The sequence below is a fragment of the Canis aureus genome, chromosome 13, assembly GCF_053574225.1.
Source record: "Canis aureus isolate CA01 chromosome 13, VMU_Caureus_v.1.0, whole genome shotgun sequence".
NCBI lineage: Eukaryota > Metazoa > Chordata > Mammalia > Carnivora > Canidae > Canis > Canis aureus.
In genome coordinates, this window is record NC_135623.1 from 50,344,821 (window position 1) to 50,368,623 (window position 23,803).

General features: G+C 35.1%; 1 protein-coding gene across 13 annotated transcripts in view; it reads right to left on the reverse strand.

Moving 5' to 3' along the window:
• Positions 1–23,803, reverse strand: part of ANAPC10 (anaphase promoting complex subunit 10) — a 279,601-nt gene that overhangs the window by 217,368 nt on the left and 38,430 nt on the right. The window contains exon 5 of one of the 13 annotated variants that reach the window (XM_077846172.1): positions 3,217–3,473. The exons of the other annotated variants lie outside the window; for them this stretch is intronic. Coding sequence (XP_077702298.1) covers positions 3,363–3,473 — 111 coding nt within the window. The 3' untranslated portion in view covers positions 3,217–3,362. Of the gene's footprint in view, positions 1–3,216; positions 3,474–23,803 lie in introns of those variants that run through there. 13 annotated transcript variants of the gene reach the window in all.

A 23,803-nucleotide genomic window follows, 5' to 3' on the forward strand; every position in this document is an offset into this window, starting at 1 on the left:
AATGCATACACAGGTGGTAAAACTATAAAGAAAGCTAAGAAATTACCATAAAAAGTTAGGATAGTGGTTACTTCTAAAGAGTAGAGAAAAGATTGTGGTAGGGAAGAAAAGAGGGTATACCCCCAGCTTCTGGGATGCTCATAAAGTTCTATTTCTTACCTTAAATGGGTTATATACACATATAAACTGTATAACTATTTTATAAACTCTGGGGACAAGAAAGCACAAAGTAAACAACTAAAACTCCAGTGTACATTTGTAGAACTTCTCATGCCATAAAGTTTAGCTTGATAAATTCACTAGTCCTTGATAGTCGAAGTGAACTATAATATGCTGTTAAATGAGCTTTAAAACATTTGAATGTATATTTCATTTAGATGGTAAATTATCTTTTATCCCAGAACAAAAATGAAACAGAAATTGTACTGCAAATCTGCCAAAAACTCATGCAAATATATACAAATTGGGACTTTTCACATGCACGAGTAATTTTTAAGTAAATTAAAAAGTACACTGTCATTCTAGCACCATAAATCTTAATAGTAAATACCTGAAGCAAGGAAAGGTTAGAAATAGCATTCACACACACGTCAGTAATATATCTAAGGCAACAGGCTCTTTGATGACCTACCACTGGGTCATAAAACACTGGAAAACAATAGGAGAATCAGGAGTTTGAGATTCCAAAGAATCACTATAAAATGCTTTTGTATCAATCATTTAACCACTAAGAAAATAACTGCTTATGTACAAAATACATTTGAAGAAGAAGGATACATGGAGATGCAAATACTTTTTAAAAAGAACATTCAATAAAGCAATGAATCCTTTAAAAGGTCTTTTCACAATCAAGCTGCCTTCAAAAGGACTGTTAAAAAGCTAACTAGGGCAAGACCTATAAGAAGCAGGTGACAAACTCAACAGCTATTTTTGATTAAGAGACATCTAAAATTTTTACTATAAGGATATCACAATTCTATGACAAGAATGAATAAAAAGCAGAATTCTAACTGCTACATATAATCCTAAACATAAGGAGATGTGGAGCTCTGCAGAGACTGGAAAGAAAGGTAATACAATGTCTTTAGGAGCAGATGAAAGAGATACTAATTAACTAGGGCTGACTCCAAGTTTTACTGCTTTATGATTTTTCTTTTGCTGGATCCAACTAACATATTTGGATCACTTACTCTTTGCCAGGCATTAAGAGTTTTACATTACTGATTTATTCCAGCCTTGCAACAGCCCTATGATGTACACTATTTTCATCATCATTTTAGATATAAGAAATCTTCAGCAAAAAGAAAGCTAATTTCCAAGGTTCACAGTTGAGTGGCAGAGCAGGAACTCAACACCCAGCAGATGACTTGAAAGCCTATGATCTTGAATCTTTATCAACTCAAAGACATAAATGTATATACCCAATAGATATGTGTAGTTAAACCCAATTTCAAAAGATAAAATGGAAAAGCATAGTAGTGGATGCTTTTACAACCTATAAAAACATTACCAGTTTTCAAGGCTTTGTGCTTTTTAACTACCATTTATTGAGCCATGTGTTAGGCACTTAACATACATTTGTTTTCATCATCCAAACACCACATCCCTAATTTATAGCTGAGGAACCTGAAGTCCACTGAGAGGTTATATAGTTTGCTGAGTGTCACCTAGCTGATGAAGGATGAAGCCAAGATTTGAAAGTAATTTTGCTGCCAAAACTGTGAACATCAAAGTAATAAAGGAGTCTTAAAATGTCTGTGAAGGGGCGCCAGGGTGGCTCAGTCAGTTAAGCATCTGCCTTTGGCTCAGGTCATGATCCCAGGGTCCTGGGATGGAGCCCTGCATCAGACTGCCTGCTTAGCGGGGAGTCTGCTTCTCCCTCTCCTTCTGTTTCTTCCCTCTGCTAGTGCTCACTTGTGCGCTTGCCCTCTCTCTCAAATAAATAAAAAATCTTTTAAAAAAATACATCTGTCTGGAATAAAAATAAAATAAGAATATATTCTGAGTACAAGTGAATAAATATTGACAATTCAAAAAGCTATACTATATATATGCTTCAAAGAGATGTGGAACTCTGAAGGGAATTTGGGGAGAAAATAAAAGTCCTGCAGCTCTATGAAAGTCCCACAATACTCATTGTTTCCTGTTAGTTATGGTACCTGGAAGTAAAGCATGACAACAGGAACAAATGAAATTCTTGTTACAGGTCTGGGCAGAGGTCAAAACCCATGACACACCTCCAGTTATATTAAAAATTAAAATGCAAACATCTGTAGTATTTTCAATAACCGGTTTCAAAACAGCTGAAGTAGTTCGCCCATACACATACACTGTTTGCCAGACCTGTGATTTCCCTTGGTCCCATAATTCACATACATAACAGATTTTGTTTATAAATAAAAGTATCCAAAAAAAAAAAAACCCTCAAAAAATTCACCTCATAATCTATTTTCAAAAGTGTTTATCCAAATCTAGAACAGCTGTCTAGAATAGTTCAGGTGGAATTATACAAAATGAGTATTTTGGAGTATGAAATAATTTTATTTTATACAGATTTTAAAAGCTCTTGAACTAACTATACAACTTATTGCTTAGACACTATGAGGTTTGACTTCATCTTGATAAGAATTACTATAATTTTAAGAAAAATGTTAACTTGTTTCCTAAAACTGCAATCAGTGGCAACTGAGTAAAAAAAGCAAAGACATTTTTGTTCTATTCACAAGCACCAACAAACAGCTCAGTGGGGAAATGGCAGTGTGCCAGGTTGCCTTGTGAGCAATTAGGCTTCGTGGCAATCAGGAGACTCAGGAGTCTTAGGCCCTTAGAAAACTAGTATGTTAAGGACTTGGTGTTTTTACTTCCCTTTCCAGGAAGCATATGTGAGATACATCTTGTATAGATGACAATCTCTTCCATCGACAGGACTGACAAGGTTAAGACAACTGATAAACAAATTGGGTAGAACATTTGAGAGATTAGTAGCATCATGGTCTACTAGACTTAGTGACTAAATGTACTAACTGGTCCCAGGTAGTCAGTAATCTCATCCCAATAATCAGAAGAAATGATAATTTAAAGTTTAATGCAATTATTATGAAATGTAAATGTACATTTTAATTGGTCAAGAAATTCAGAATGGAATTCAGAGGCAAACAAACCTGAAATTATCTCTTGATGAAAAATAGCTGAAATGGGTAAAAACCCAGGATCAGCAAAGATGTGTGTATATTTACTCTTATTAACCTCTACACAGAAAGTTTCAAAGAAAAAACAAATGATGTTGAATGATTCAAAGAAACCTTATGGGATATTGTGGACATTGACTTCCATTTAACCAAATTTAAGCCTGAAGTTCCCTATTATCTGGTAAATGCTTCTTCTTTTCGATGTTTCATGAATCTGAATGAAAGGCAGAAACTGTGAATACACTGGACCACATTTTCCAAGTTTGCTCTCTGTCTGATACCCAGCTGCATAAGAATAAAAATGAGTGAATATGATTAGATATGAAAAAAATCAATCTAAGGATCCATAAATGTACTTTCTAATACATTTCTTGATTAGAGTAATTATGCAGGGTTATTTGAAAAAATTTACTAATATTGTCAAAAAGCCACCATATTTAAGTATCTGAATTTCAAGTGGAATACAGAACAAATTTACGATATTTTCATATTCATCTAGCCAAGATACACTTCAACTTTATAAATAAAATAGATTTTAAAAGGCAAAAGTCAATATTTAAATTAATCCTTCGTTATATCAAAAGCTCATTACTTCTCACCTTCAATAGTTATTTCACTTAAAGCTTTTCATTATTTTGTTGTACACAGACATACAAAGCTTTTCTCTATTTCTTGATGTGCCAGTGACAATCATGTAATATACATCTTTATTTCTTCTATAAACAGAAATCCTCACAAATTTAAAATATAAGGACCAACAAATGTTTCACTACACTCAGAAAACACAGAGTCTTTATTCCAAGAGGAACTTTTGGTAAAAAAAAAATGATGTGTGAACAGCAGACACTGATGTTCACACAAGCATACTGCAGACAACCCAGCAGGCGGTTTTCTGTTTTTTTTGGATTATGCTCTGGAGGTGCTGGCACAATGGAATTTCAATACTATAATTGCTTATTTCTCTGTGTATCTTTAAAATAACAGGTAAAGAAAAAAATCAACTACAAAAATAACAAAACAAAATGTTTTTAATTCTTCTTTTCAAAGGATATAATTTATAACCATTACACAAATAGAGAAGAAGCACAAAAGGGGGATAAAAGAAATAAAGTAATGTTCCAAAGGTTCAGTTTACAAGGACCTCACACTAAGTTTTTTTTTCTCTCTCTCTGCAACTCTTACTAGAAACAGTATTATTTGCTAAAAATGCACTAGCTGCCAAGAGCCATGGTCCATCTAAAGCAAAATGCTTAAGATGGAAATAGAGTGTTAATACAGAAAAAAGAGCAAGATTCAGTACACAAATTTCTGTAAAACCTATTTAAAAAAAGAAAAAGATGAAGTTTTGATTTTGGTATCTTTTTCACTGAAAAGTAACTGCAGCCAAAGATAAAATACTAAAACATATAGTACTGTATTGAAACAAAAAGATGTAATCAAATTTCAAACTTTCTAATTAAACCTTTTTTCTGTAAGTTATTGGGAATTCAACACTAGTCTTGGTTCACATGATAGAACAATGGGAAAATTTTCCGAATGGTTGAACACTAACCCTGACAAGTGTGGAGAGCCAACTACAATACATTATATGGTAGCATAACCTGCCACCCACGTTGCTGAGAGAACAGCTTTCAAACACATGCACTGAGCTGTGAAACCACAAAATCCCTTATTACACATTGTTTCTTACTCTAGGTGAAATATACCATCAATTCTTTCCACTATAAATCTTTTTTTATTACTATTTTTGAAGTCCATTTAACAATCTGACTGTCTTTTCCTTACAACGTAAACGATGCCTTTTCAAAAAAGAAAATTCAACGGGAATATTATCACCCTATACAGTATTACCATGAAAGCTGTTATCTGCTGCACAATTTCTCATTGCTTATTCTGGGGACCTATTTACCTAAAATGCATTTTGTCCTAACGTTCTTTTTATTTTTCCTTTAAAGACCAAGTCTTGACATTGGTTCACTAAGTTTCTTAGAGCATTTGAAAACATTTGCTTTTAGAAAAATTGATCTACTGCTTTGAGGATTCTTTATCAAAATACATGATTTTCATCATTACCAAAAACAAGAGAAACAAACTGTCAAAATTTGTCACAGAATGAGTGTCATTCTAAGTCACCTAACGTTCCTCCCTTCCCCCACTCTGGCACAAATCCAAACCTATACCAAAAAACAAACAAACAAAAACGAAAACCCATTTTAGAGTCAAGGATATAATGGTGCCCTGACAATACTTGTCTTATATTGGTAAAACATAAACGAAGCAAGACTGCAGGATGACAAACACACTTCATCCTCGTAACAGCACTGTGCTTTGTCAAAGAGGTGTTCTTACCTTTCAGAAAAAAGCCCACTGCAATAATGACTATCAAATCTGTACAAAAGGGATTGATCTACATATCAGGAAGGGTGAAAATTTTTTTAAAAACTTAAGACACTATTTTTACAGAGATTCAATGACACTACTTGGTAGAGATTCAAGATGGCTAAAATTTCTAAAACTGTGTGTGTCCTCTAACATTTTGCCTGATTTATTTCCCTCTGAAATTCTCCCTCCTATCCTTTACATTTCCCTCCCTCCAATTCCTGCCCACCATGATCCACCTCCAGCCACAGTCTGGTAACTGAATCATACATAGCATTCCAGGACAGTTACAGGACATAACAGTTTCTTGTGAGGTTTTCATTTGCAATGTTGTTGGCAAAGAGAATTTTATTTGTAAGTGTTCCTGTTATACTGACAAGGTCAATTAGTCCTGTGAACTCTTCTTGGTCTTTCTGCCTGATAACTTGGTGGATTATTCAAGTGGGACTGTTCATAACCCATCAGCTATCACACCTACATTTGCTTATGGTTTATACAAGTAAATAAAGAATAGGAGAATCCTTTAATGTGCGATACCCAGTGCTCTTATCAAGCTTTCCCCAAAGTGCAAAAAGTACTACTGGTCTCCCAGAAGTTAGGTGGAAATTAGTTTGTATTGTACTTCAAATATTCAAAAGTCTTTAAGTTGTCAAGTATTATTTAATTTTTAAAAACACAAAAGGAAGGAGAGTTTGCACTATGTGTTTCCTTATGTGACAGGCAATATGCAAACTTGATCTTAATCATCTTAGGAATCCAATGAAAAAGGCACTATTAACCCTATTCTATGTATGAGGAACCTAAGGTTTCAGAGGAGTTAAATATGTTCCCAAGTTTCACACAGCTAATAAGTGGCAAAAATAAGAGATGTAAACCCAGATCTGAATAGTTTGCCAAACTGTGTCTTTCAACATTACTCAGCCTAAAAACCATGAGATAATACCCAGTCACCTCCCAGGGTCACTTATACTGCCAAAGCTTCAAAATCACTGTACAGAAGAATGATATCCAATTATTACTCTGCAACAACTAGCAAGAGATGAATGAATGAATGAATGAATAAGGGCATTTTAATATCCACACAGTCGTATCAACACTAAAGTTTTATTAAGAGTAAAACAACATTCATTTTTTTCATATCACTGTCAACCCAAAAGCACTCTCACATATATGAATGTACATGTGATCTTCCACACACAGGCCTGTACAACTACCTGCTCACATACACACACACACAAAGTAATCCAAACTGTCATACCTAATAATCCTGATTTCTAAACCAAAAGTATTGTTATGCCAGGCTACAGGGAAGTAAAAAGCTGCCTTAATCCTACAGTTATCAAGGTATCAAATTTCTTTGCAAAGAAAGATTTTTAAATTAAGTGGAATAACTTTTTCCTATAGTACTGTTTTTAAAAACTATCTGATCTAGTAAGCCTATTGTGATTACCTCTGTTTTTGCTTTATCAATTTCAAACAATTTGTTCAATCATTAGGGCAAACTGCCCTAACTGCAAATGCCTATTAACAGGAGCAAGCCTGTGTGCATTCCCAAAACTCAATTACTCCCAGCTTCCCTGCAATGGGAGCCTTCAGAGTGGCTAGAGTGACTCTCAGCGCTTCATTCACTGCTTAGTGGAAATATCTGTAAAAGTATTTGTAGCAATTAGGATAAACAGAGCTTTTATGAAAATACTGGCTTTACTAAAAATAATGACAGTTCAGATGTGTATAAATGACATTTTTTTAAATGTCCATTTATCCCCCTACTCTATATGCTTTTTACTATCAATATTGTGTTGGTTTAGAAAAATATATTCTGCAAAGAAAGTAGGAGGGCTGAGAAGTAGAATTCGGAATCATCAATATTGTCAGCTTTCCTTACATTCTAAAGGAATCAAAAATAAATTCCATAAGCACAAAAAATTTCAGTAACAGAATACAAAATCAAAAGATGTATCCAAGTTAGTAAACTAACGCCTTAATTAGTAAAGAAAGATCTAATATATTGACACAATGGATCACTATGTGATCCAACAGATCGTATGCTATTAACTGGATCATATCAGAAAAATTAAAATTGCTAAATTAAGTATTCCCTTTTAAAAGCCACATTATACTAATGTCACAGATGCTGCAGTTTCAAAGAATTGAATCTGTAATATTTAAATCCACTGCCAAGGGAAATTTCATTAGAATAAAAAACAAAAAATAGAAAATTTGTATGGGATATAAGCTATGCCAAACAATTGATATTAAAATGCAAAATATCAACATTAATTAAAAATAAAAACCTTCACACTTAGATCTGGCAGTAAGGAACTGAATCCGAGATAACCTCTCTACTCTCTATTACTAGAACATTCCTTATTAAAGAGAACACCCTTATCTACCACTTTCCAACCTTCTGCAGTCATGAAAGAGTAGAGATAAAGCAATCAGGCATTACAAAACTAAAGAAAAAAGACATATGGAAAGATATAAATTTATATTGACTGAGAAACCTATGTTTGGTACATTACAGATGTTTTTACACAGCTTAATCTCATTTCATCTACACAACCACCCAAACAAAACAGGTATTATGATTATCATTTTTTAAAGTAAACAAAGGCTCAGAAAGAACAGAGAAACTACCCTATATCACAAAATAAAGAAGTAATAGTACCAAGACTGCAACTCTGATCTGACTATAAAACCTGTGATTAAAGCAGCATGTGGCAAAGACAATCGAGAAACATGTTCCTTCCTCTGGCTTAGCTCTCTTCCTTCTGTCCCATTTTGAATACATTATTTAAAACCCAGATTGCAGATTATGAAACAGACTGGGTTTCTGCCCCTGTAAGCCAAGGTTAAGAGAACTCTGAGTTCAATGTTGAGTACAACAGGACTCTGGGGGAATAGCAGCAAGTTTCAGAGGACTACAAATTCAGGTTAAATGGAGTTCAGTGAGTCATGATGATTCCATGCCACTGATAATCCTGATTATAGTCAATAGAAAATTTTCAAATTTTAATTCCATTTCTGCCTTAGACAATTCTCTCTCAACACAAGGCAACTCGTCATACAAAATAAGTATCTTAAAGCATGGAAAACCTCTCAGTGCCTTTCACTAATTTTCCTCAGAGAAATAGTAAAATATTTAAACAGATAAAATGAAGACTTAACAACTAGATTTTACAAACTGAGAATAATTTTCATTTTTTATCCTTTCATTCTCTTAAATGTGAAGCAGCTACCTAAAATACTTAGATGTGTGAAGACAGAGATTTCTTTCCATTCCTAAGTTTGTTTTCATTCCCTGAAGCACCTTCCTTATCATACTTAACCTGAGGCTCATCACATTTGGGCCATGATAAGAGGTAAGTTATGACTCTCCTGGATTCTCTCTAGTAAATTACATTCCCTTGAATCATTATCTCTAAGATCACATGCTTATACCAGACAGTGGGGTTGCTAGGATAGATTCAGTTTAAAAAGTAATCTGCTTTGGACCTTTCTCTAAAGTAAAGCTAAAACAAATGCTCCTCCACTATCTTTAAAGTAAATTCAAGGGCCACTGCATAGACAAAAAAAAAAATTGCACAAATATAACTGAACACACATGTGCTAACTATTTAGGCATGAGGTTTCATCAAGACAGATACTATCCCTGTGCTGGTAGAAGCCATCAAAGACTTGTGGTAGCTGATAAGAAATATGCTATACTAAAATCAGCAATGCAAGAAACAACAGGTGTTGGCGAGGATGTGGAGAGAGGGGAACCTTCTTGTACTGTTGGTGAGAATGCAAATTGGTACAGCCACTCTGGAAAACAGTATGGAGGTTCCTCAAAAAGTTAAAAATATGGGATGAGCACCAGGTGTTGTATGGAAGTGCTGAATCACTAAAATGTACTCCTGAAACTAATATCACACAGTATGTTAACTAACTGAAATTTATATAAAAACAAAAAAAAAATGAAAAACGGTATTATTTGACAGAAGGAAAAAAAAGGTTAAAAATAGAACTACCCTATGATCCAGCAATCACACTATTAGACATTTCTCCAAGGAATACAAAAATACTAATTCAAAGGTATACATGCACTCTGATATTTTATAGCAGCATTATCTACAAAGGCCAAATTATGGAAACAAGCCCAAGTGTCCACCGACTGATGAATGGATAAAAACAATGTGGTATATAGAATATACCACACACACAATAGAATATTAGCCATAAAAAAGAATGAAATTTTGCTATTTGTAATTACCATGGATGAAGCTAGACAGTATTATGCTAAATGAAATCAGTCTATCAGAAAAAGACAAATACCATGATTTCACTCATACGTGTAATTTAAGAAACAAAACAAATGAGCAAAGGGAAAAAACAAAAAGAAAGAGGGGCAAAGAAACAGACTCTTAACTATAGAAAACAGAGGAGGGAGGATGGGGGCATGGGCTAAATAGGTGATGGGGACTAAGGAAGGCACTTGTTGTGATGAGCACCAGGTACTGTATGAAGTATGGTATCACTACATTGTATACCTGAAACTAATATAATGCTATATGTTAATTGGAATGCCTTTTTAAAAAAGATTTTATTTATTTATTTGAGAGAGAGAGACAGAGATAGCAACAGAGAGCACAGGCAGGGAGGAGAGGGAGAAGCAAGCTCCCCGTTGAGCTGGGAGCCCAACATGGAACTCCATCCCAGGATCCTGGGATCACGACCTGGGTCAAAGGCAGAAAAGATGCTTAACTGACTGAGCCATCCAGGCACCCCTAACTGGAATTTAAATGAAAACTAAAAAGAAAAAGAACTATTCCATGAAATTACTAAACAAATGGCAGAAGATAAGATTAGTGCACAAAAATATATACACAATTATTAAGTATGTCACAAATTCGGCTCCACAGTTCCTGGCAAAGCAAAGTGAGTACCATTATTGGTTCTAACATAGTACAGAGGTTCTTCTACTTATAAACAGATTTGTTTCCAAAGAGCTATCATTAAGTCCATTTAATCACGTGCAAATTTTTAACTACAGAAGCAACTGCTAATACCATCTATTAGTGACTAACAGAGTTGCCATACTTCTGCCCCCAACCACTGCTCCTTCACAGCAATAGGTTTTTCATATCTACCAAAGTCCCTAAGCTGAAAGGTCTTGAGCAAAGGAACCTGTGTGTGTGTGTGTGTGTGTGTGTGTGTTTATTTTTTTTTTAATTTTTATTTTATGATAGTCACAGAGAGAGAGAGAGAGAGAGAGAGAGAGAGGCAGAGACATAGGCAGAGGGAGAAGCAGGCTCCATGCACCGGGAGCCCGACGTGGGATTCGATCCCGGGTCTCCAGGATCGCGCCCTGGGCCAAAGGCAGGCGCGCTAAACCGCTGCGCCACCCAGGGATCCCTGTGTGTGTTTATTAAAATACAAACAAAATGCTCTTTCCTGAATTCAGATCTGAATGAAATTTTTACTCTGGATCTGTACTAAAATGCCACTTTGTGATATAGTGGACTACATCCTCAACAATATTCCTAACAGAATTACAATAATAAATTTTACAATTTCCTCTGTGTCTCAATGTAGGCCTATGGAATACCACTAGAGAGAACTTCTATAAAAGCAATTTTACAAAATAATTTAGCCAAAATATAGTATTTGTAATAGCTAAAGCACATGCATGCCTTCCAAGCAGTTCCCAAATAAATAAAAGAGAGAGAGAAAGGAAAGAAAATAGGAAATTCAACTCCTGGAAGAACAGCCTGAAGATCTAAGAATAAGCTTTTAAGACTACTGGTAATACAGTCACTGCTTACGCAAGTTCTGTGTGTTAACACCTCTTAACTGTAATTCATAAAACATAGGAAAATAGAGCTTTCAAATTAAGTTCTGATGCTTTAGCAATTATATCTAAAATGAGTATAATACTTAGTGGATAATGAAAACAGATGCATTATTTTTTAAGAGGGCTGTTCATTTTTCTCATGAATCTCAAAGAAACTGCAATTAGAGGAGTAAGCCAAAGGCCACAGTTATTATTATATATGGCTTTATAAAAAAAGATACACTATGGGAACAATATATATTGATTGGCTAGATTCACTACAATTAAATAAGAGAAAAAGCAAAAACACACTCTAAACACTCTACTACTAAATAATCAGAGTAACTTTTCCTCAACTTCAGAGGAATTTACTGAATATGAATACTTAGATTAACTTATATAAAACTGAAATTCAGTTAAATTAAAGAATATAAGATTATGTTCACAGGGATTCTTCTTTTAAAATTGAGTAAAAGGGGCACCTGGGTGGCTCAGGTCATGATCCCGGGGTCTGAGGATGGAGTCCCATTTTGGGCTTCCTGCTCAGTGGGGAGCCTGGTCCTTCCTCTCCCTCTGCCTGCCACTCCCCCTGCTTGTACTCTCTCTTACTCTGTCAAATAAATAAATAAAAATCCTTAAAATAAAATAAATTAGGGGATCCCTGGGTAGCTCAGTGGTTTAGCACCTGCCTTCAGCCCAGGGCATGATCCTGGAGTCCCAGGATCGAGTCCCACATCAGGCTCCCTACATGCAACCTGCATCTTCCTCTGCCTGTGTCTCTGCCTCTGTGTGTGTGAGTATGTGTGTGTGTGTCTTGTGAAAAAATAAATAAAATCTTAAAAAAACCAAAATAAATAAATTAATTAATTTAATTTAATTACGGTAAAATAACATTAAACATTCTACAGAATTAGAATCTGTATTTTCAAAGTTGCTTTCGAAATAGAGATAAAACAGATATATAATATACTGAAGTTGCATTTTAGTAGCAATTGGCTGTAAGTTTGTTATCATGATTTTATTGATTTCTATTATAAAACTGGAGATGTTTTCCTACAGAAAAAAATACTGGAAAAAAATACTGGGGTACTCATCATTATGAAATCTCATTTGCTTTGCAGCAAGAATGTAATCTTAGTGAAGATATATATATATATATATTTATATATATATTTATATTTAAAATACTAAGAAAAAGAATTTTTAGAGCAGTTTGATACACAGTAAAACTGAGAGGAAGGTACAAAGATTTCTCATACATCTCTTGCCTCCCACCACCAAATGCAAAACCTCTTTTATATCAACATTACAGTTCCCTCTTGGTGTTGCACAGTCTGTGGGTTTGGACAAATGTAGAATGACACGTGTCTATGATTATGGTGTCATAAAGAGTATTTTCACTGCCCTAAAAATCCTCTGTGCTCTGCCCTTTCATCCCTTCCACCACTCCAACTTCTAGCAACCCCTAATCTTCCTGTTGTCTCCATAGTTTTGCCTTTTGCAAAATGTCACATAGTTGAAATTATACAAATAATTCCACATAGTTGGAATTATACAAACAGCCTTTTCAGTCAGATTAGTTTCTTTCATTTAGTAAGATACATTGAAGTCTCCTCCTCCATGTCTTTTCATAGCTTGACAGATCATTTCTTTTTTGCACTGAATAAACATTCCCTTCTGGATGTACCACATTTATTAATCTGTTCACTTACTGAAGGACATCCTGGTTGCCTCCAAGTTTTTGCAATAATTAATAAAGCTCTATAACTATCCATGTGCAGGATTTTATGTGGCTATAACTTTTCAACTCCTTTAAGTAAATACCAAAGAGCACTACTGCTAAGTCATATGGTTGGTATGTTGAGTCATGTAAGAAACCACCAAACTCTTCCAAAGTGGCTATACCCTTCTGTATTCTTACCAACAGTGAACGAGAGCCCATGCTCTTTCCCATCCTTGTCAGCACTGGGCACTGTAAAGTGTTCCAGATTTTGGCCATTCTAATAGGTTTGTAGTGGTACCTCATTTTAATTTGCACTTCCCTGAAGACATGATATGAAGCATATTTTCATATGCTTATTTGCCATCTGCAAATCTTCTTTGGGGAAGTAAGTGTACATTAAGGTTTTTGGCTTATTGTTTTTCTTATTGTTGAATTTTAAAAGGATCATGTATATTTTGGATAACAGTCTTTTATCAGACGTGTCTTTTGCAAATATTTTCTCCCAGTCTATAGCTTGTCTTCTCATTCTCTTGATATTATGTATTTTCAGCCTGAGGTACTTGTTGCCATGTGATTTTATTTATTTGGTGGCCAAGAATGGGAACCTATGACCCAATATATAAGTCCCAGAACAAGAACTTAATTTTTTTAAGATAGAGTTCTTTATTTGGAAAGAGAGAGAAAGAGAGCATACACAATAAGGAGGGAAAGAAAGAGGGAGAATCTCAAGCCGACTCCCCAATGAGTGCAGTGCCTCATGACCCCGAGATCATGATCTGAAAAGAAATCAAGAGCCGGACCCCTAACCAACTGAGTCACCCAGGCACCCCCAGAGCAAGAACTTATACTCTTCATTATCAAAAATAAGTAACAAAAAATGTACACAGCTATTTAGTAAACACCACATTAATTTGGAACAAGATAAAAGACTTCAGGCTCAATAAAAATGGAGGTAACATATTATCTGGACAATTTCCCTACTACTGTCTTAAAGTTATGGTACCACTTAGTCTGAAGCTAGATATTTTCTCATCAGTGCTCCTTGAGGATCTCCTCTGTCCAGTGCCTCTGTCCTAGTTAATTAAGCACTAAAGATGAAGACTAACCATGGACCATTCAATTACCTAATTATCATTCTAAGCTAATTACAAAATAGACGATTTGTTCTGAAGATGTTGCTGAAATTGACAAGCTACTGTTTCTGTTTTCTACCATCAAATGTAATTGCAAACACAAGAGGAAAGACTACCCACCCCACCCTCAAACATGCAAACCCTAGTGTGATGATATTTCATAACTCTCTTATGAAGGTAAAATGGCCAGAGAAGAATCAATTGGCTCATATTCCCACAGTTTCCACTTCAATATTCTCACTCTTTTATTCGGAGCCTTGGAGACGTTTTTTCTTCTTTCCTTAGAAATTTTATGCTCCAAAGTACACCATGTAAAGCCCGTTAATCATTAAGCAAAAGCAATCAACAGAAAGAAAAGCAAATATTTGTGAATGCTTATACCAAAAGCATTAGCATTACCGTACCAATCAATCTTCCATAGAATATATCAAGGAAGTAAATAAATTTTAAATACATTTCAAAAATCTATAGTTAATCTACCCCGTTAGTAGCTCATTTCCTCAACTCCACACTTCAGTTTTTTTTTTTTTAATTTCAAGAAATATTATGGTAACTTATAAGGTGATTTTAAGGGGAAAAATGGAAGGAATATGTATTGCATGTTGATTCCCAGCTATCCCACTGACTTGCTGTGTAACATTGGGTAGTTCACTCCACCTCTGTCTCTCATTTGTAAAATAATAATGAGACTGCAATTTATTAGAAGTTGATCACTGGTGATCCCTTAGCCGCATCCAGCCTGAGGACATACCTTGTTTGCCCAGTGCCCAGTGTATTTTAAGAATTGGGAAATTTCACACTAAAATCAAGATTTCCACTCTCCGGTTAAAAATTTTAACATTGACATCACTGGGCCTACCTTCCCATGTGGTAATAAAAGCTGAAACTGAACAGAAGCTGCCTCCTTTGCACAAAGGCACGGAATCTTCATGTTATATCACCTGCCTGACTGCTCAGTTTCTAAGTTTTTGATGAAATTGATTACCTCTAAAGTTTCTTTCAGCTCTAACACTCTCAAAACATTTAGAATGAACCACATAGCCAAAGGTCCATGTAACCTAAGTCTCAACTTTACCTGAATGTAGGAGTACTAAGAGCATCTGATCACCACTTGAACTTTGGAGACAGAATGAAATAGTGAGTGGTGAGTGCTTAGCACAGGGACATGCATGTTGAGAGTGCTGAATAAACAGGAGACATGAGAAACACAAGTAACAATGCACTAAGGACTCAAAATACAGTTCTATGATGGTCAATCCAATCTAGATCAAAAGTGACGTGCTGATTCTCCTCTTCCAAACACAGCACTGATACCATCAAAAATCTGCTACTTGCCACTAATTTTTAGAGATCATTCATTCTTCATTCACCATGTATAAAATAAGAGGCTGAGGGAAAAAAAATGAAGGTCCTGAGTGGGCTGACCTCAATTAAAATCTATTTTAAAACTATGATAAAATTTTTCAGCAGGTAGTTTTTCAGCAAAATTTGCTGCAGTTCCTTCTGTTCTAATTAGGGCCATTTTTAGTTGCCAAGCATAAAGAAAGCTGCATTCAAGTACACAGGGCAGCCCAGGTGGCTCAGAGGCTTGGCGCCTGCCTTCAGCCCAGGGTGTGATCCTGGAGACCTGGGATCAAGTCCCACATCGGGCTTCCTGCATGGAGCCTGCTTCTCCCTCTGCCTGTGTCTCTGCCTCTCTTTCTCTCTGTGTCTCTTATGAATAAATAAAATCTTTAAAAAATTTTTTTCCACAGGGAAAGGGAGCTTATCAAAAAGTTTAGATAGCCATGGGAACCCTGGATAAAGTAAATAACCAGGTACCAGAAAGATCAGCAAATGAAAAATATTGGGAGCACCAGCCATTCCTTCAACTCTATTTTTTCTCTCTGTTGACCAATCTGTGTCCTTGCACCTACTCTATTCATTCTACACCAACCTACCTCCTCTCATATCTCATAGTCTATACTCTTCTAACTTTAAAACTTCAGAATGCATATGGCCCTTCACCTTCCCACCCTCTTCATAGCACTATCTCTCTGTATCAAGTCTTGCTACTAACTTGCCTTTTCCTGTGAGTCATATTGCTGAGAGAGACAAAAAATTAAAAATAGAACCATCTTATCATCCTGAAATCCCACATCTGGGTATACACCCAAAAGATCTGAAAGCAGGGTCTCCAAGAGATATTTATGTTTGCATACTCATGTTCATAGCAGCATTATTCATACCTCCTATGGAAGGTCGATCAACAGGTGGATAGATAAACATAATGTGGAATGTTATTTAGCCGAAGGGAAGGGAAGGGAAGGGAAGGGAAGGGAAGATATCCTGTCATATGCTACAACCTGGGTGAACCTTGATGACACTGTGCTAAGTGAAATAAACTAGTCAAAGAAAGACAAATACTATGAGCCCACTTACATGAGGTATCTAAAGCAGCCAAATTCATAGGACCAGAAAGTAGAATGGTAGTTATTAGGGGCTAAGGTAAGGAGGAATTGTTCAACAGATATAGATTTTCAGTTTCGCAAGATGAAAAAATTCTGGATAACTGTTGTTCAACAATGTAAATACACTTAACTATTGAACTATATACTTAAAAATGTCAAGATGGTAAATTTTATATGTTTTTTTATAGCAATTTAAAAACTTTTTTAATTTTTAGAAGGAACCAGACCTGTCCAGAATCTTTTTTTGAAGCAAACTATACAAGCATGGGCAAGCATAGTGACCGACTGCTGGTATACTTATTTGACAACTTTTTATTAAGTCCCTACTATTTCCAACACTGTGCTAAGCTCTCAGCCAGGTGCCTACCCCTCACCTGTTCAGCTGGCCATACTCAGTAGACTTTCCTTACATAAAGGGTGTTGATAATCTATGTCTCTGAAACCGTAGCATCTTTATTTTTGTAAGTAAGGTGCATATTTTTATTGTATTGTATCCTGTCATATAATTAAATAAAGGGTTTTTAATTTTGTTTTCTTTGCCTTTGGCTGTTACTACTGTCACTCTGCCTAAAAGAAACAGTGCAATTCTTCCTTAACTGCTATGAAAGAGCACTTGAGAAAAGCCACTCTGGAGCACAATACTCTTAAAAGAAACCTCATCAACTTCAAAGTTTAAGTATGCATCTGCAGTATAAAACCTTCCAATTCAAAACGTCATGAAACAAAACAAGAATGTCCTTCAGAATCTTCTTATGTGGCTCAAATACTAGAGTAGGAAAAACTGAATTCCTGCTATTAAATGATTTCATTAGTCTCAATCTATAATTGCAGAAACTATTATTCCAAAGAGTGATTAAACTATTTGCAGAAGCTGCCTTAGTACTGAATCGCATTAAATAAATTGCCTGCTAAAACACAGGCTTAGGCAGGAAGCCTTCAGTCCTCATCTAACTAGATACTCCTGACCATTCTCAGTCTGTCTCTCAATTTCCTTCTTGTTGCGGGCAGCTCCTCCAGCTTTTTCGCATTGAATCATCTTTTTGTTCGCAGCCCTTGAATACTGGTATTTCCATAGTTCCAGCCCTGACACTCTTCTTTCCTACTACATGCACTCCCTGAATGAATCAGAACTCACACCTAAGCTTCTATTTATTAACTGATGATTCTCAAAACTACACCTCTAACCTAAACTTCTTTCCTTGGGTTCTAATTCAATTACCCACTAAAAAGCCCTCCGTCTGAAAAAAATACTGGAAATTAGTGTCAAAAACTAATCTCATTAGCTTAACCTTTCTCTCCAACCCCAGAGTTCTTTAACTCTGCACTCCATTTCTGATTAATGGCAACAATCAAACAGGCGCCAAATGTGAGATGCTCTCTTCTACCTACTTGAACCCCCACCCATACTTCCAGTATACTCTAACAATCAGTCACAAGCCCTTTTCATTCTACTTCAACAACATCCCTTTCTTTTGAATCCAATTCCCACTGCCTTGGTTAAATCTTCACAATCTTCATACTACATACCCCGTCTTCCTGTTGCTCCAGCCCCAGCATTCCCCAAATTAAACTTTATCAATGTCTCCTGATTTAAAGTCTAAAACTCCCTAGAAGTCTAACATTAAGCACAATCTGATTTTGACCTATGTATCTTCACTGTAACAATTCCCTGAATGAATGTAAACTCCTTACGTACAGAGGCCATATTACCATTACCATCACAATAAATGTGTAGAATGCACACATACTTCCTCAGTCTTTCTTGCCACTCCTCCATACCTACCCAACTTCCAGGAAAATTACTTGCAGTTCTGCCATTATGCCATGCTTTACCAGCTTCTATACCTTTCTATACACCGTGCCCCTTCTAAAATGCCTGCACTTGATTCTCACCTGAGGTTTTATATTTATCCTTAAGATTCGGTTGAACCATCATCTCCTTTAGAAAAACTTTCTAAGCCATTGCTCCTAATATTCCACTGTGTTCCCACAGCTCCATGTGTATGTACTAGACGCTATTGTAATCTTTTATTTATTTGCCTGTCTTTTCCACCAAACTATGAAGTGCTTAAGGGCAGAAACATTGATTATCTTTACTGTATTCCCAGTACCTAATATAAGGCCTGGCACTTAGCAGGCCATAAATAAGCATCTACTAAATAAAGCATGAATCTGTCTTGTAATGGAAATGCTACATTATACCTCTACAGTCTGTGGTCAAACAACAACAACAAAAAACAAGAGACAAAGAATATTACTCTCTTAAAATATATATAAAGGGGAGTTTGAGTGGCTCAATCAGTTACTTGTCTGACTCTTAGTTTCAGTTCTTGTCATGATCTCAGGGTGGGAAGATGGGAGCCCTGTGTGGGGCCCCAGGCTCAGTGTGATATCAGCTTGAGATTCTCTCTTTCCCGCTCCTTCTCTCCCTCTCCTGCTCTCACACTCATGCTTGCTCTTTATCTATCAAAATAAATAAGATCTTTAAAAATATACATATATTCCACTGTGTAACATTTTAGATTCAAAAGGAAATATACCCCAAATGCATAGTCCTCTCAACTCCATTTTGGAAATAAGTAATGTGTAATCATGAATAACTTTTTTTAATTGCATATATTACTTTTAGAAAGGGATAAGAGAGGATAAAATTTCTGGCCTAAAAATTATATGTATTGCAACAAAATATTCCACACTCATTTCAAAGATGTTCTAGGGTCAGTTATAAAAATTAATTTAAAAAAATATTTTCTTTTGGGGGCATCTGGGTGGCTCAGTCAGTTAAGAGTCTGCCTTCAGCTCAGGTCATGATCCCACCTGGGATGGAAGCCCACATCAGGTTCCCTGCTCGGCAGGGAGTCTGCTTCTCCTTCTAATCCTCTCTACTGCTCCTGTTCTCTCTCTCTCACACTCACTTGCTCTCTCTCAAATTTAAAAAAATTTCTTTTAAACTACCTAAATTCAGCAAAAACCATTTTTTCCAAAGGCTCAATAAATTAAACACTGTCCTATCAAACCAATTTATGTTTATAGGTACCGCCTAAATCATTCTACTTTATATGAAGTTGTTTAAAACAGACTCCTCATTAGAAAGTAAATATAAGTAGATTTTAAGATCAATGGGATAGAGTTAAAGACTTTGTCTGCATCTTCTTACACTACCACACACATTAACAGAACTCAAATTATAATAGTAAATGTTATGCTAATAGAAGAGCTGACTTTTTAACCACTTTTGTCAAAGTACCAAATGTGGACTCCCATAGCCATGCTACTGATTCAAGACATAAGGAAGAGAGCCTAAAGGCTCACCCAGATGGAAGAAAAGAAAAATATCATTACAGCTCTCTTAACATTGATGATTTGTTTCAAGCTTCCTCTTAAAAAAAAAAATATTTTGGTAACAGCTTTATTATTTGAAGACAAAAACAAAGCTTAAAATTCACTTAAGTGCTCAATCTTGTGTTCCATTAATATTCTATCCTTTTGCAGTCACAAATTTTAGAAGCAAAATGCTAACAATGAATCAAAGGACAACTTTCACATATGCTGAAAGTATCTGCTTAACCGTCAGTTAACAAGTTGTTTTTTACAGAACTATATAGAAATAATTTTGAGACCTGTCATTCTACATCTAATAAATCATTTTAGTTTCATTTTTAAGTACAAAAATATCTATAATAACTTTTAAAAAGATAAAGAACTAGTTAACAAACTGAAAAGGACTTTAAGTTTCCTTGAATTTTAGCTGGAGATGTTTTCTTCAATGTTAAAATGGTTAATCTAAGATAGACTACTCTTTGATTTCTAAATGACAAAACATTTCCCTCACACATATTTTTCCTTCTGAGGGCAAAGGGAAAAAACAGCATTAAACCAAAACATAATGCTAAAAGGCAATGGATTTAAAAATTTTAAAAGCGTAGCACCTGGCTGACTTAGTTGGTAGACCTCATGACTCTCAATCACACAGCTTTGAGTTCAAGCCTTATATTAGGTATGAAGCCTACTTGAAAAAAAATAAATAACCAACAGGATAGATAAAAAATTTTAAAGCAACTATCTTTATTTGAAAACTTCTCTTGAATAACCCTCCAATGTCATGATAGACATGACTTTCTGCATAAAAGTAACACAGTTTGGGATGAAGTGTTTTAAGAAAATAATGCCATAAAGACTCTGAAATGCTAAATCCTCACTTCTATACAGAAGGAATCTTGTGGAAGCAATAAATGACATACATTTCATGACATGTTCTTAGGCTGTTGGTTCCCAACTTCTGTAGGGCAGACAATCATAAAAACAAAAAAGTAGCATGAGTGGCATAAATGAATTCACGTTATCAAGGAAGTTATTCAAGAGAAGCTTTGGTGTCAAAAACGTTCTATTTGACCAAACCTAGCGTTAGTATCTTGTAATCATTAAGCACAAAGTCTAAACTTCATTCCCACTGTAAGTGCCTCCTCAGGTATAGAGGTTGAAATATGCATTCTGGAAGAGTAAAGGGAAGGCCTGATCTCTCCGTAGAGATTTTTCAACAGAGGTTACAAAGATCAAGATAGAACAGTGTGCTTTATAACTGAAATGAAGGAAAACACAGGATAGAAAAAGAATAATTTTTTGATACGGTAGCCATTAGCTTTTCCTGCCCTGAACTAAATTTTTGTAAAGTTACTACTTCAAATCAATCAATGATAAAATGCCAGAAAGTAGGTTTTTAGAATGTTTCAAGTAAACAAATCCATAATTTCTAGTAAAAAAAGAAAACCCATTAAACACTCTAATACACACTACACCCTCCCGTGGGCAAGCCTCCATGGAAAAATATAAAAAGATTTAGTTGGATTTTCCACTCAGTTAAATCAGTCCTATAACTAATGAAATGATGGCTCTAAAAACCTCATAAAAGTTAACACTACTTTAATCACTTGTCTTAGTATCTGAGTTGGAAGAAAGATTTTTTAAAAATAACAATTTAGATCCTATAGAGTAGTAATTTAAGCAAATAAAATCATGATCTGCTTATCTTCCCTTAAAAAACAAAATATCAGATTATTTCCTTATCTTAGAAAAAAAGGTAAACAGAATAAATCACATATAAAGATGTATAATTAAAAGATAAAGTATACTTTATATCGTGAGCTGCAAAGGTGGGATTAATATCTTAAAGCAAAATCCAAAAATTATGGTTCCTTAGTGAGAACTGTGGCAGAAAAGCAGTATGTTCATTAAGTTTTTCAGGAAAACAACTTACATTATCACCTGGTAATGTTTAGTATTACTGGTCTCATGAGGTTATGTGGTCACTACACAGAAATATAAACATACTTGGAATAAAATTAAGAGACTACCTAAAAGAGCCCTTATTCTATGTGGCTAATGTTTCAGTACTTAAGTGATATAACAGAAGCAAAAACCAGATTAAAGTATTCTGCAATGGTCCAAATACCATTTCAAGTTTGTCCAATTTACAACAGAATACAAAGTATATATTTAATACATAAGCCTAGAAATCATGTATGAAGATGTAAATTTCCCCAAATGCATCAAAGATATTTGAATATATATACTCTGAGAAAAACGAGTTACAACTAAGACTACTTAAAGTCTTATTAACTAGACTATGAGACCAGCAATTAAAGGACAATGGTGACATCTAGTGGACGTTTCAAATATATGCCACACATCTTGGATCAAGATCTGATTTTCAGTGTGTCACGTAATTCATAATCCCTGAGAGATTAAAGGACAAACCTTTAATTGTAAACTAAAACAAGCCAGCTCTGCTCCCAAAAGGCTGCTCAATATGAGTAACCCAATCTTGTGTAAATACAAAGTGTTTAACAAAGTAAAGAAGTAGCATCTCAAGTCTTTAAAGCACTAAATACTGATTAAATGTATCAGATACATGACTAAAAGAAGGGCTGGCAAAAGGTTCAATATAATTATGGTAATAAAAATAATCTAAAATGTTATGAATGAAAAAAGTACTGGAGTAAATGAGGAAACTTACAAAGAAAATGAAGAACTGATCAATTTGTGAATTTATTCAAGCCTGGAAAGTACATATTAACCAGTATGGTCAGGCAAAATAAGTATTTTTAAACTAAAAGAAGAGTATCTTACTTAGGACTATTTTTCAAAAACAAATTAGTATTCAAGAAAATTTTAAAAAAAGAAAAAAAATTTATAGGATCATTCTTTAAAAGTAAAGGGAGATAACTTTATCTTCCTTTAGGAATAAGACCGGGAAAAAAAAAAAAAAAAGGAATAAGACCAGGGGGCAGTGGTTTAGCGCCACCTTCAGCCTCGGGTGTGATCCTAGGATTGACCTAGGATTGAGTCCCATGTCAGGCTAAGCCTGCTTCCCCCTCTGCCTGTGTCTCTGCCTCTCTCTCTCTGTGTCTGTCATGAATAAATAAATAAAATCTTAAAAAAAAAGAAAAAAGAAAAAGGAATAAGACCAGGTGATCATCTCAAAAAGTGACAAACTTATCTCAAAGAAGGACAAAGAAACAAAAAACCAACATGCCTGTGTGTGACAATGTCCTTACTTGTCAGTATATAAATAAATTTCACAAGGAACCAACACTGCATTAAATAAGTAAATAATGAAAGAATATGTGATTCTTTTTTTTTTTAAGATCTTATTTATTCATGAGAGACACACAGAGAGAAATAGAGACATAGGCAGAGAAAGGTACTTGATAGGTACTCGATCCCAAGACCCCAGGATCACACCCTGAGCCAAAGGCAGATGCTCAATCACTGAGCCACCCAGATGCCCCAAGAATATATGATTCTTATTAAGTATTTTAACTAACTCAGGGAAGAAATATAAATGTAGAGACAAGGTCTTATAAACACTAAGTCAAATTAGTCCAGGCCACAAATTGGCTGGAGGTCTTTCAAAAATCACAGGTGCTTCCCAGATCTCACAGAATCACCGAATTTAAAAGATTTTTAATGATTATTTGAGCTCAGTGACTTTCTGACAAGGGCCAGAACTTAACAAGTACAAAGTTGAAACTCATTGAAGGTATCTCTGAAATGTAAATATTGTGGGACTAATAGCATTCAGGTCACAATAGCATTATCCTAATAGCTTCAAAAAG